Genomic DNA, 12,771 nt, shown 5'->3' with positions numbered 1-12,771 from the left:
TTCTACAGCAAGCGCGAAGGGACAAAAAGTCGCGCTGCGTCACTTTGAACAGAGGTGTGCGGCTAGTCGATGCTGGTGCTCATAACGACCATAACAATATTTAGGCTTTTATAGGAGTTCTGGGTTAAAGTAAGTTCTTATTTTTGTTTTATTTATATAGTTATGATCTTGTTATGTTTTTGGTTAAATCATTTTCGGAGATATTTATTCGTTTCCTGTGCATCAGACAAGTAATCAGTTTGCTTCTATGCTAGCTGGCTAAGCAGGAGGCTGAAATCCACATTCACATTCTGATCAGCTCAACTGTCTGTAAAACCTTTTCTCTTCAGTTTATTTCTGCTTCTAAAAAGCTCACATTGCACAAAACAGTGTGCAGAAGCTCTTTAGAGTTCTACCTCCTTGTGTTTTTATTAATATCTTCACCTGTTTCTATAATAACTGTAGGTTTATTTAGCTGTATAGCTCTTTATATAGAATAAAGAACCTTAAAGTGAATTACAAAGCAAGCAGAAAACTTCAAATAATCAAAAGATTAAACAGACTGAAAATATATAACATTAGCCAATTTAAAATTCACTAAAAATAAAATAAATGACAAAAAAATAATATCACTGATTCCTTACTACTACTAATACTACAATAATAATAATAATGATAATAATAATATTATTAATATAATTTATAACATGAATGATTTTTTGCTTGCAGTCTGTTTGGATGATGTTAGAAATATCACCATATATTAAGATATTTTTAGGTAAGTTTATGAAGCAGAACGGTAATCACACATTTAAAAAATAACTACAAAAATGGGACTTTTTATTTGTGTAGTATTTTATTTATTTGTGAAATCTTTATATTTGTGTAATATTTAATACCTAATTTAAAAAATAGTTTCTTGTTGCTGTGTCCTTGCCTGTTCTTAAATGTTTTTTTTCCTATAATAATTGTAACTAAATAAAATATTTAAAAAAGTAATAAAATTTTTTAAATTGAAAATTACAGAGCTAAATAAAATAAGTTAAAAAAAAAAGATAACTAAAATAAATATTTATTTTAGAAAATCATTTTAATACTACTGTTGAATAAAAATAACAGTAAAAAATACAGTTAACTGTTTATTACATTAATGAAAAGGGCAAACAATAAAACAGAAAAATAATAAATTATTGATATTTTATTAATATTTTACTATTATGGTTATTATTTATAATAAATACATTTTAAAAAATGAAAAAAATATTAGATTAATGTAACAAAATCATTTTACTACTACTGTTGTAATATAACTGTAATAATGTAAAACAGCAGTGATACACTTTCAAAGCTGACAAAAATGTTTATTTATTGTTCACAAAAATGAATTAAAGTTATATCACATGAAAAGGAGACAAAAAGTAAACATTATGAATGTTATGAGTGTGAATGTTTTTTGCTAATTATATATATTTATAGTGAGTAACAATGCAGGTTGGGGAGTGATATAAAAATCCAGGTGACGTGTGATCCGTCAGAAAAGTGTGTTTATAATTCATCATGATGTCGATATTATTTAATCGTATCATCAATACTACAAGTAAAAGACAAATTATTATCATTATCATTTCAGAACTGATCAGGAAAGTGATGCTGTGTCTGTAAACCTGATAAGAAGACTGAAAATGAAAGGCACTGCAGGTGAGCTGTGTTTAACACACACACACACACACACACACACACACACACACAGAGTATAAAGCGTTATTCTCGTCTCCGTGCAGGTCATCTTTGTTAGAGACGACAGAAATGCAGTAAGATGGCGATGGAGCAGTTCAGTGACGTCGTACAGAGATGTGTAAGATCACGCAAGTTCAACTTCATTCATTTATTCATTCATTTGTTCGTTCTTTCATTTCATTTCCCTCGTTTCTCTTCTGCTGATCCGCTCGTTCTCTCTGCAGCAACTCGTTCAGGATGAGAACTTCTCTCCGGCTGACTTCGACCTGTTCCATGTGGCGGGGAAGAGCTGCATCGAGCAGGGTCACAGCGCTCACGTCCTGAGTGTCATCATCGACGAGAGGAATAAAGTGAGCTGTGACACAGCATGACACGTGACTCACAGATATTAATGCTCTCGTATCGCTGCTCTCGTATCACTGCTCTCGTATCACTGCTCTCATATCACTGCTCTCATATCACTGCTCCAGTATCACTGCACTCATATCACTGCACTCATATCACTGCTCTCATATCACTGCTCCAGTATCGCTGCACTAATATCGCTGCACTAATATCACTGCACTCATATCACTGCTCTCATATCACTGCTCTCATATCACTGCTCTCATATCACTGCTCCAGTATCACTGCACTCATATCACTGCACTCATATCGCTGCTCTCATATCGCTGCTCTCATATCGCTGCACTAATATCACTGCACTCATATCACTGCTCTCATATCACTGCTCTCATATCACTGCTCTCATATCACTGCACTCATATCACTGCTCTCATATCACTGCTCTCATATCACTGCTCTCATATCACTGCTCCAGTATCACTGCACTCATATCACTGCACTCATATCACTGCTCTCATATCACTGCTCCAGTATCGCTGCACTAATATCGCTGCACTAATATCACTGCTCTCATATCACTGCTCTCATATCACTGCTCTCATATCACTGCTCTCATATCACTGCTCCAGTATCACTGCACTCATATCACTGCACTCATATCGCTGCACTCATATCGCTGCTCTCATATCGCTGCTCTCATATCGCTGCACTAATATCACTGCACTCATATCACTGCTCTCATATCACTGCTCTCATATCACTGCACTCATATCACTGCTCTCATATCACTGCTCTCATATCACTGCTCTCATATCACTGCACTCATATCGCTGCACTCATATCGCTGCACTCATATCGCTGCTCTCATATCGCTGCTCTCATATCGCTGCTCTAATATCGCTACTCTAATATCGCTGCTCTCATATCGCTGCTCTCATATCGCTGCTCTCATATCGCTGCTCTAATATCGCTACTCTCATATCGCTGCTCTCATATCGCTGCTCTCATATCGCTGCTCTCATATCGCTTCTCTCATATCGCTGCTCTCATATCGCTGCTCTCATATCGCTGCACTAATATCGCTGCTCTCGTATCGCTGCTCTAATATCGCTGCTCTCATATCACTGCACTAATATCACTGCTCTCGTATCGCTGCACTAATATCGCTGCTCTAATATCGCTGCTCTCGTATCACTGCTCTCGTATCGCTGCACTCATATCGCTGCTCTCATATCGCTGCTCTCATATCGCTGCTCTCATATCACTGCTCTTACATAACACATTAACATAACAGAATCAGGAATGTCACCTTTTTATTTATTTATTTATTTATTATTTAATTTATATTACAGAATATCGTGCGCTGTATGGGCTGGAATCTTCTGGAGCCATTAGTCAAAGTTCTACTAAAAAAGGAAGAGAAGAACCTGCATCACTGTCAGGCCATCTTCTCTCACCTACTGCAGGTGTGTGATTTCACCTCAAACCAGCTGATAAATTGTGATGATGACATGATGATGACGTGGCGATGACGGGACGGTGACGTGATGGAGATGTGATGGGGACGTGACGGTGGGGTATAGTGATGTGACGTGACGGGGACGTGACGGTGACGTGATGGAGATGTGATGGAGACGTGATGTGAGGTGGATTTCTGTGTGGTTGCAGGTGTGCAGTCCTAAAGAGCTGGTGGTAGGTCTGCTGGAGCAGGTGGAGGAAGCTGATCCTGATGCTGTGGCTGAAACGATCGCTCTGCTGCTCACGCCGTTACAGACAGGTGAGGAACATTCCCACTGGACTTCACTATTCCTCTAATTCCTGGTATTCCTGATATTCCTGTGATCAGGATTTTGTTCACATGTGGAAAAATAATTTATGCAGTCTGTTGAGAAGAAAGTGAAGGGAGCTAGAAAAAAACACTTTAGAGGAGTGAGAGTATTAAACGTGTGAAAAGACATGAACATATAAATAACAATAACAACAACAACAATACTAATCATAATTATTATTATTATAATACTTTCTTTTATTTTTTTCTTTCTTTACCTTCTCTCTCTTTCTTTCTGACTTTCTTTTTTCCTTTCTTTTTTATTTTGGGTCTGTCTTTTCTTTCTCTTTTTTCTTTCTTGATCTCTTTGTTTCTTTCTTTCTTTCTTTCTTTCCGACTTTTATTGGGCTCTTTTTTTTTTTTTTTTTTTTTTGTAAAAAATCTATCGAACTGTCTTTCTTTCATTCTTTCGGTCACCTTTCTGTTCCCACCCACCAGCCCGCTCTCCGCTGTCGTACCACAGCTACCATTTGGGGAAAGGGTGAAGGCTAACACGTGCTTCCGCTGTGACACGTGAAGCCGACTGCATGTTTGCGTAACACACTCGGAGGAAAGTGCTATCCGCCCTCTTCTGCATACCTGACGTCAGGGCGAACGCTCTTCTGTTGCGCCACTCAGAAGCCTTGACTTCCTTTCTCTCTTTCTTTTTCTCTGCAGTGCTGCTGAAGCTGGGGAAGAAGAAGTCCTCGACTCTGGGCATGGCTCTCTCCACCGTGCTCAGTCAGGTGACCAAACTTCCTGTTCCTCAGAGCCGAGAGCAGGAGGAGGACGACGTGTTCGGTTTGTGTCGCTGCTGCACGGTTCTGTCACACTTCATCCAGCCCTTTGTGGAGGAGATCAAGGAGAACATTAAGGAACGTCGCACCATCTCCAGGGACGACGAGCTCCGGGTGGAGATCCTGAAATTGTAAGTTTTTAACCCTGGAGTAGAACAGCACTGTGTCCCAAACACTAGCATGACCAAGCCTCCTCTGCTGAAACCTCGTATCCTGAGTTGGGTTTGTTCCAGCCGGGGGCGGGGCTTATTTCAGGGCCAGAAAATATGAGAAGCACTCATTATATAGAAAACTAATGAGAACCACTGCATGGAAAAATTGTAACTCTCAGGCTTTCTAAGGTGTTTTAAAATTGATGTGATGATCTAAAAACAATTATAAACCACACTGGGGGCGGGACTTATTTCAGGGCCAGAAAAATGTAAACTCACGCCTGAAATTAAGAAACTAATGAGAACCACTGCATGGAAAAAATTTTGACTCACAGGTTTTCTAAAGTATCTTTAAATGTCTGTGATGACACGGGTTTAAAAAAATAATCTCGAAATGAAGAAACTAATGAGAATCACCGCATGCAAAAATGATCAGTAACATGTTTTGTACAGTATCTTTAAAATGATGTGAAAAAACAAGTCTAGAAACACCCTGAAAAATCACAAACTGCACCTTTAATTTTTTTTATGATGTTAGGAAAAAATTTGAAACAAATTCTAGCAACTACTGAATCTACTTTGCTTGTTCCTGATCATACTATAATCTTAAAAATGCATGTTTTCGAAAGGGAAGATTTGTGCTACGCTAACAGGCCTGCTCTTGCTGTCGTTGCAGCTGTATGAAGAGTTTGAGCGAGCCTCTGCTCGACGTCCAGCTGAAGGATCCAGACACGTTCGAGGCGTCTCCTCTCAGAGACTTCGCCACCAACATCCTGGTAAGAAAACCGATTGCTGTTTGTGCTCAGATCAGTTCTGTAGTGTCAGGTGTTATTGAAAATAATGATGATCATAACAATAATACATTTTTTCCTTCTTGACCGTGTAGCTTTTCAGTTAAACGTTAATTAACTGAATTAATGTTACTGATGCATTTCAATATTCAAAATTATAAAAAGCAACCTAAATCATTTTCTCTCTCTCTCTCTCTCTCTCTGTAGGTCACTCTGTGTAGTATCGGCGAGTCACTCCCGGATTTGTTGTCCCACAATCTTTTGCGGAAGCGCGACGTTCCCGGATTCCTGGAGGAGGAAGTCCGATATCCGAAGGAGTCTCTGGCGAGCCTGGCACATTTACTGTTCGTGCACCACATCGCCATGGACATGTTCCCCGCTGTGCTCAGGTACAAACCATCAACAACAACAACAACAACAACAACAACAACAACAGCAATGTTCCAGAGGTTAAACGATGCATGACTTTTTCATCACTTGCATCTTTTATTATTTTATTTCTTCAGCCCAGTTTTTGTCCTACAGTGCAACATGGAGTATGTAGAGCTCTTACTCAGCAGGTAAGCATCTCTTTAGGTATTTATTTATTTATTTATTTTCATTTCTTCTCATCCTGACGCTTGATTGTGTTTCCTTTTTACAGAACTGAAGAATCCCGGCTACAGAAGGGACTGGTAGGAACAGAACACAACTCAAATCCACACTGTACCATATTTTTCTGACTATAATAACTTTTTCTGTCCAGCGTTGTGACTCGGCTTGACAAATTACCCATAATCCTTCACATCGACTTTATTTCCTCCACCAAGCGAGCCATGTCGTGTTTCATTACAAAAGCTGAATTTGGGTATTCTTTGTGTGTGGACGGGGCTAAGAAAATAGCTCACAGAAACGTGATTGGATTAAAAAAATTAAAAGAAACTAAAAATAATAACAATGAAAGGGAAATTAAAGAAGAACAAGTAAAATAAGATGCAAAAATTCGATAAACAAAAGATAATAAAGATAAAAAATATGATAAGAAAGATGCAAATAAGATAAAGATAAATAAATTATAAATAAACAAGAAAAATAAACAAAGAATAAGATAATAAAGATAAAAAAGATAAGAATGATAAAAAAAATATAAGAGATTAAAAGTAAGACGATAAAGATAAAACAAAAAAAGATAAAGAAATAACAAGATAAAGTCCGTTTTTAAAATCTTTTTTCCATATTTTTAGTTAATTCTTTATTTGTATTTTTTGTGTTTAATTTATTTAACATTTTTTCTCTGTTGTACTGTAACATTTTATAGAATGAAATATAATAATTATAATATAGATTTATATTTGGCGCTAGTATTTTTTAAACTCACACTTGTACTGTACATTATTATTATTATTATTATTATTATTATTATTATGTGTATATACAGTATGTGCCCTATGCTAATATTTACTACGGCAAAAGAAGTTCAAGTTTCTTATCAGAATTTAAGGTTTAAAATGGCAGTAATTTAAAAGGTTTTGATTCACATGAAAACCATTAAAACAAGCTCGCTGTGTCTCCTGCTTTAGAGTTCACTCTGGGAGAGAAACACGTTACTGATAGTACTGATCGTCCCTGAGCGTTAGTTTGTACTCTGGTCCACTTCCTGTGTGTCGATGATGAGTAAATTCTCTCGCTCCGTCTTTACAGGAGCTGTATGAGAAGACGCTGGTGCGAGTGGAGGACAGCAGCCTGCCCTGTGACCTTCTGGATTTAAAATCTTTTTTAAATGTTCCACAGGTAGAGCAGCGGTACTTCATCCTTCTTGTCTTTTTATTGGGATGTTTTAAAACATGCTGAGATTAAAACTCACAACCTCCTGGTGATTAATGCTCATTTTATAGTGACGTTATATTTTTGTTTTTTTTTCAGAACTTGATTAAGGTGATGACGCTGTGTCCGGTTCAGAATGTGGTAAGACAAGCACTGTTTTATTTATTAACTAAGGAATAAAACTCTGTGTGTTGTGCTGTTAGAGGAAAGTAATCAGCGACAGGGTGGTGTAATGACGGTAGAGTCGCTGTAACAGCGTGTCCTGAAGTGCTTTACTCCTGTTACACTTCACTGCACACGCGTTACATAATGCCAGTTCATTAATAATGCATTTATAACAGGTTGTGTGTTATGAATAAATTGTGTGACTGTCTCTTGAGGGCTATAAATATTCATAGGACTGTCATATATGGGTCATGAGTGCATGTTTCCATGGTAACCAAACGAAACGATGAGGCTAGTGTTACTAATAAATAATAAACGTCTCACCCAAAATCTTACCAGTGTTAACTCATTGTAATTTCTGGCTTATGAGGAAGCTAGAAACTGAAATAAGTGTGTGTGTGTGTGTGTGTGTGTGTGTGTGTGTATTCACAGAGGACTAAAGGACTCTCCGTTTTCCAGCTGAGCATTGACAAATTTAACACAGAGGCCAAATACAAGTTTTTCAGGTGAGTGTTTCATTCAAAACAAACTTTATTCACCAAAAACAACCTTCGTACAGTCCTCTTGGAAATGTAACGTAACTACGTACGATGATGTAGAGAAAACGTTAACGTTAGATTGTGTGGATAGCGTCATCAAAGTTTTTTGAGTATTTTTTTTTTTTTTGTAAAGAATACCGGCGTGTTGGTGTGTTTCAGGTGCATGCTGAAAACCAGTGAGCACGCAGGAGTGGAGGGATTCATCATCAAGAACATCAAGAACCAGATCGACCTCGCCTTAAAGGTACAGCGTCCCGTACGGCCGTTATGCAAATGACATGCGTCCCGCCCACTGTCACGCCCCCTCACACCGCCTTGATGTGAAATGTGTTGTAAATGATTAATTAGTTAAACTTGATGAAAGCATTTTGCATACATCTTTTCTCATATGATATCTCGTCTGTCTAATTTATATTTTAAAAAGCACTCGCTTGCTACTGACTTAATTATTAACATGAAGAGAGAAAGTTAAAGTTATAGATATTGATTGGATTTCATTGGAACGAGAAATGAATTGTAATTAATCGCCTATTAAGCATTCACATGGTGTGTTTCTCTCCTCCGTAGCCGGGTCATGAGAACGACTGGTTCCTGGGGAAACATCTCCTGCCGTTACTGCATCAAGTCCTGAGTCTTCCTCAGGGACCTGAAACCGACCTGCTACACAATTTAGACAGGTGACACAACAATACCAAAAATAATTCCCTTTTTTCTTCTTTTTTTAAAAAATTTTATTTTATCTTGATTACTGATTTTAAGTCTGATTTTATAAACTCATAGTTCAGTACAAATTAAAAAGATTCAAAGACAGGAAAAAAATTAATGCATATAAAATACAGTAAAATGAGGCATGGCACTGATCTGATACCCGGGAAAAAAAGAATGAATTTGATTCAATTCTGTAACAAATGGAAAAGATTGGAATTTTAAAATAAAGATTTATATTACAATGGATATAAAAGGTCTACACACACAAGTGGTCTCTTGGCAGCCTCCCTGGTAAGTTTTTGTCTTGTCCTTTTGTACATTTCGGAGGGACGTCCTGTTCATGGTGATGTCACTGTGACGCTTCAGTTTCTCCACATGATGATGTTGATGATGGCTTTCACGGTGTTCCATGGTACATCTGATGTTTTGGAAATTCTTTTATACCCCTCTCCTGATGGCTTCAGAAGTCGGATGAAACCAAGATGTGAAGAAAATCCTACAGAAACGGCTGGTCTTTATTTGGGGTTAATCAGAATAATTTCATTGACGGCTGTATGATATATGATTCTAAGTGTTTTATTTTTCCCTAAAATGTTTCTGATTGTTTTTCACTCAACTTTTAAACCTGCCATTTTAACAGGGGTGTGTAGACTTTTTTATATCCACTGGATAAAGAGAACTGATCTGCGTTTTTTAGGATCGATTTTCTTTTTGTTATAGATTTGTTTTTGTTATTTATACTTTATTATATTTGCAGTGGAAGGCATTTTTGTTTGAAAGCTGTGATTTTGTGCAAGTCGTGTTTTTAGGTATGTATTTTTTTCCCGCATTAAAAAAAATTCAAAGCTTATTAAAGCAAGATATACATCATATGGGTATCGATATCCCCTCAGAGATCAGTAAAGTACATCTATCTATCTATCTATCTATCTATCTATCTATCAGCTGATACTTGAAGTTTTGATATCAGGAAAGAAAAAGTGGTATTGTGTCTGATTTATTTTCCGTTTATTTGTTCTCCACTCGGGCAGCACAGGGGTAATGAGGGAATATTGAAGAGTCTCAGAATCGAAGAAGGTTTTTATGTTGAATCTGAACTTTGGAGTGTACGTTTGTGTGTGTGTGTGTGTGTGTGTGAATGCAGGATTATGGAGTCATTGAACCTGCTGCGTTATTTGCTGATCAGAGATAAAGAATGGCACAATGAGGTAGGAGATAAACAAAATCTCTCATCTGCAGAAGTCTGCTGCATTTCCCAGCATGCTCATGGTGTGTGTGTATGTGTGTGTGTGATCCTCAGACAGGAATATGGACTGAGCTGTGTATGATCGAGCAGAATTACCTGAAGCCCCTGCGCACGGGGTTGAACATGTCCCGAGCGCATTACGAGGCCGAGCTGAAGAACATGAAGGAGAAGAAGAAGAACAGCACGGCAGGTCAGAGACGACTCTTATCCTGAGTATAAAAAACCTTTTTTTGGGTTAATTCCTGTTATTTTAGGGTATTTACGGTAGGTGTTCTACTCGAGCAAATACGGTACTCTTCCATCCCATGTATAAGTTACACTGTACACTGTAACATCGCTGTTACCCTGAACTAGATACACGCAACTAAAAGAAAGAAAAGAAAAAAAACGGCTGCTACATTTTTGATCAAACACATACTGTAATTGCAAATCTCTTCTTTTCTCATGAGTCTTCAGTTCTCCAATATTAAATTTTATTCATGACTTGGTTTTTTGTGTATTTCTGTAGACTCTAAAGCGCCGGCCTGCATGGTTACCGTCGGCAACGAGACGTTACCCAACATGACTCCGGAAATGCAGCTCCAGGTCCTGATTTTCTTCATGCTCTATGTTTTTAATCTGCAGCCTCATTCAGTGTATTTTACAGAGGAAATACGATGCCGGTGATGCCGCTAAGTTTAATGGCAGCTTTTAGAATATTTATTTAACACTTAAATGTTATTTTTTGTTATACTAGCTATCAGAAAACTAGCTAGATATTTAGCATGATGGAACTAGCTAACTATGTGATCTATTAGGTAACCACATGTTATTTTAACCAGTGGAACTAATTTGATGATTCTGGGGAACCATCACAGTCTCTACATGTGCATACATTTAATCTACGACATCGTATAACACGCTCGTTGTCCTCTCCAGGTGCTGCAGTCGGCGCTCTACATGTTCGATTTGATCGAGAGCGTCTTGGCCCGAATCGAGGAGATCGCCGAAGCGAAAGGACAGACGTAGGCGAATCTTGCAATACGCAGAGCCGGTAGTCTCCTGTACGGGAGCTTTAAAACAAACATCAGTCATAAACCGAACACCAGTGTAGTGAGAGAAAACACACTCATCAGCGTCATCAGATCGGGACACGGCCCTGTACTCTGACGCGTGTTCTCGTGTAGTAGTAGCTGTACGATATATACAACACACTGTGACTGACTGTGTGAATCATCTTCAGGAGCTACTCAACGAAATCATGATGTCGTTTCTGTTTCATGGATCACGAGCAAAAATTCAGCGTTAAAGGAATAATTTGGGCAACGAAAGTGACATTTTACATGAATTACAGACAGAAAGCAAGTGAACCAAGACAACAGATTCAGCAGATTGGTGGCGATAGACATGTGCCTGAACCAACGCACTTCTGAACGAACAATGCAGGGAGATTTTGTGCTGAATGAGCCTAATATATTTTAAAGAGTATTCTCTGAGCAGAAAGTTTGCCTGTAAATATCTAAATGGACATTTCCAGACATTGAATAAAGCTTCCTTTTTGTCCAACTTGACCGCAAGTTTATTTTTATCAAATCAAATTGGCAAATAGTTACTGCACTATACTGAATCACACTGAAACGATTCTGAATCGTATCGTATTGAATCATGAGAAATTATTTAGTCTAAACATTACTACACTATACTGAATCACACTGAAACGATTCTGAATCGTATTGTATTGAATCATGAGAAATGATTCAGTGAAAACATTACTACACTATACTGAATCACATTGAAACGATTCTGAATCCTACTGAATCATCAGAGAATCATTCCTGTACTACGCTGAACACTTTACCATTGAAACGATTTCAAGTTGTATTTTCTGGAATCGTTACTAAATCATTAATCTGGTATCCAGTATTATTTAGAGAAAAGTTAAAAACTTTCCTGAATGATACTGAATCATATTGTGCTGAATCGTCACCGAATCATGAGAAATTATTTGATCAAAACATTTTGGAACTATACTGAATCACATGGAAACAATTCTGAATCATATCCTATCACATCATCACTGAAATCATTAATCTGGTATCTCTCCAGTATTTAGAGAAAAGGACAAAACATTCCTGCACAATACAGAACCATATTGAAATGAGAAATTCATGAGAAATTATTCTGTCAAAGCATTACTGCACTATTACTGAATCACACTGAAATGATTCTGAATCCTGTTGAATGGCCACAGATTCATTAATCAGGTGTCACTTAGTGTTTAGAGAAAAGGTCAAAACTTTCCTGTACTACACTGAATCACACCAAAAAGATTCAGAATTGTATTGTACTGAATCGCCATCAATTCATGAGAAATGATTCAGTTAAAACATTACGACAATCCTGAATCATTAATCATTTTATTAAATTGTCAATCACACAATAAAAAGCAATTTCTTAGACTTTAGCGAAAGAGTAAAAATATTTCTGGGTCAAAACCTTATTATACTGAACCACATCAAAACATTTCTGAATCATATTCTCCTGAATCATCACCAGATCATTAATTAGGTATGTAAATCTTAGTATTTAGAGAAAAGGTCCAAATATTCATGCACTGTACTGAATCATATCGAATCATTTCTGAATAATTTTGTTTTGAATCATCACTGAATCAAGAGAAATGATTCTTCGAAAACATTAATGCACTATACTTAATGACCTTG

The 12,771-nt window shown here is 37.4% G+C and overlaps 1 protein-coding gene across 1 annotated transcript; it reads left to right on the top strand.

Moving 5' to 3' along the window:
• The first annotated feature begins 13 nt into the window (after positions 1-13).
• glmna (glomulin, FKBP associated protein a) lies at positions 14-11,614 on the top strand. Its single transcript, XM_034314837.2, has 20 exons — positions 14-129; positions 1,610-1,677; positions 1,761-1,834; positions 1,941-2,066; positions 3,414-3,527; positions 3,730-3,838; positions 4,547-4,796; positions 5,494-5,593; positions 5,816-5,997; positions 6,115-6,168; positions 6,252-6,282; positions 7,289-7,378; positions 7,511-7,552; positions 8,009-8,082; positions 8,275-8,359; positions 8,683-8,792; positions 9,968-10,031; positions 10,124-10,259; positions 10,578-10,654; positions 10,988-11,614. The coding sequence occupies exons 3-20, from the start codon at positions 1,796-1,798 to the stop codon at positions 11,075-11,077; spliced, it is 1,773 nt and encodes a 590-aa protein (XP_034170728.2). The 5' UTR covers positions 14-129; positions 1,610-1,677; positions 1,761-1,795; the 3' UTR covers positions 11,078-11,614.
• The last annotated feature ends 1,157 nt before the right edge of the window (positions 11,615-12,771 follow it).

Source organism: Pangasianodon hypophthalmus, chromosome 21 (genome assembly GCF_027358585.1).
Source record: "Pangasianodon hypophthalmus isolate fPanHyp1 chromosome 21, fPanHyp1.pri, whole genome shotgun sequence".
Classification (NCBI taxonomy): Eukaryota; Metazoa; Chordata; class Actinopteri; order Siluriformes; family Pangasiidae; genus Pangasianodon; species Pangasianodon hypophthalmus.
This window is presented reverse-complemented; position numbering and strand designations above follow the sequence as displayed.

Bases quoted from the DNA above. Each gene is read 5' to 3' on its own strand.
- glmna (XM_034314837.2), top strand. From the start codon at position 1,796: ATGGCGATGGAGCAGTTCAGTGACGTCGTACAGAGATGT. The intron at 5,594-5,815 runs GTAAGAAAACCG...CTCTCTCTGTAG, and splicing joins ACTTCGCCACCAACATCCTG to GTCACTCTGTGTAGTATCGG. The intron at 7,553-8,008 runs GTAAGACAAGCA...GTGTATTCACAG, and splicing joins TGTGTCCGGTTCAGAATGTG to AGGACTAAAGGACTCTCCGT.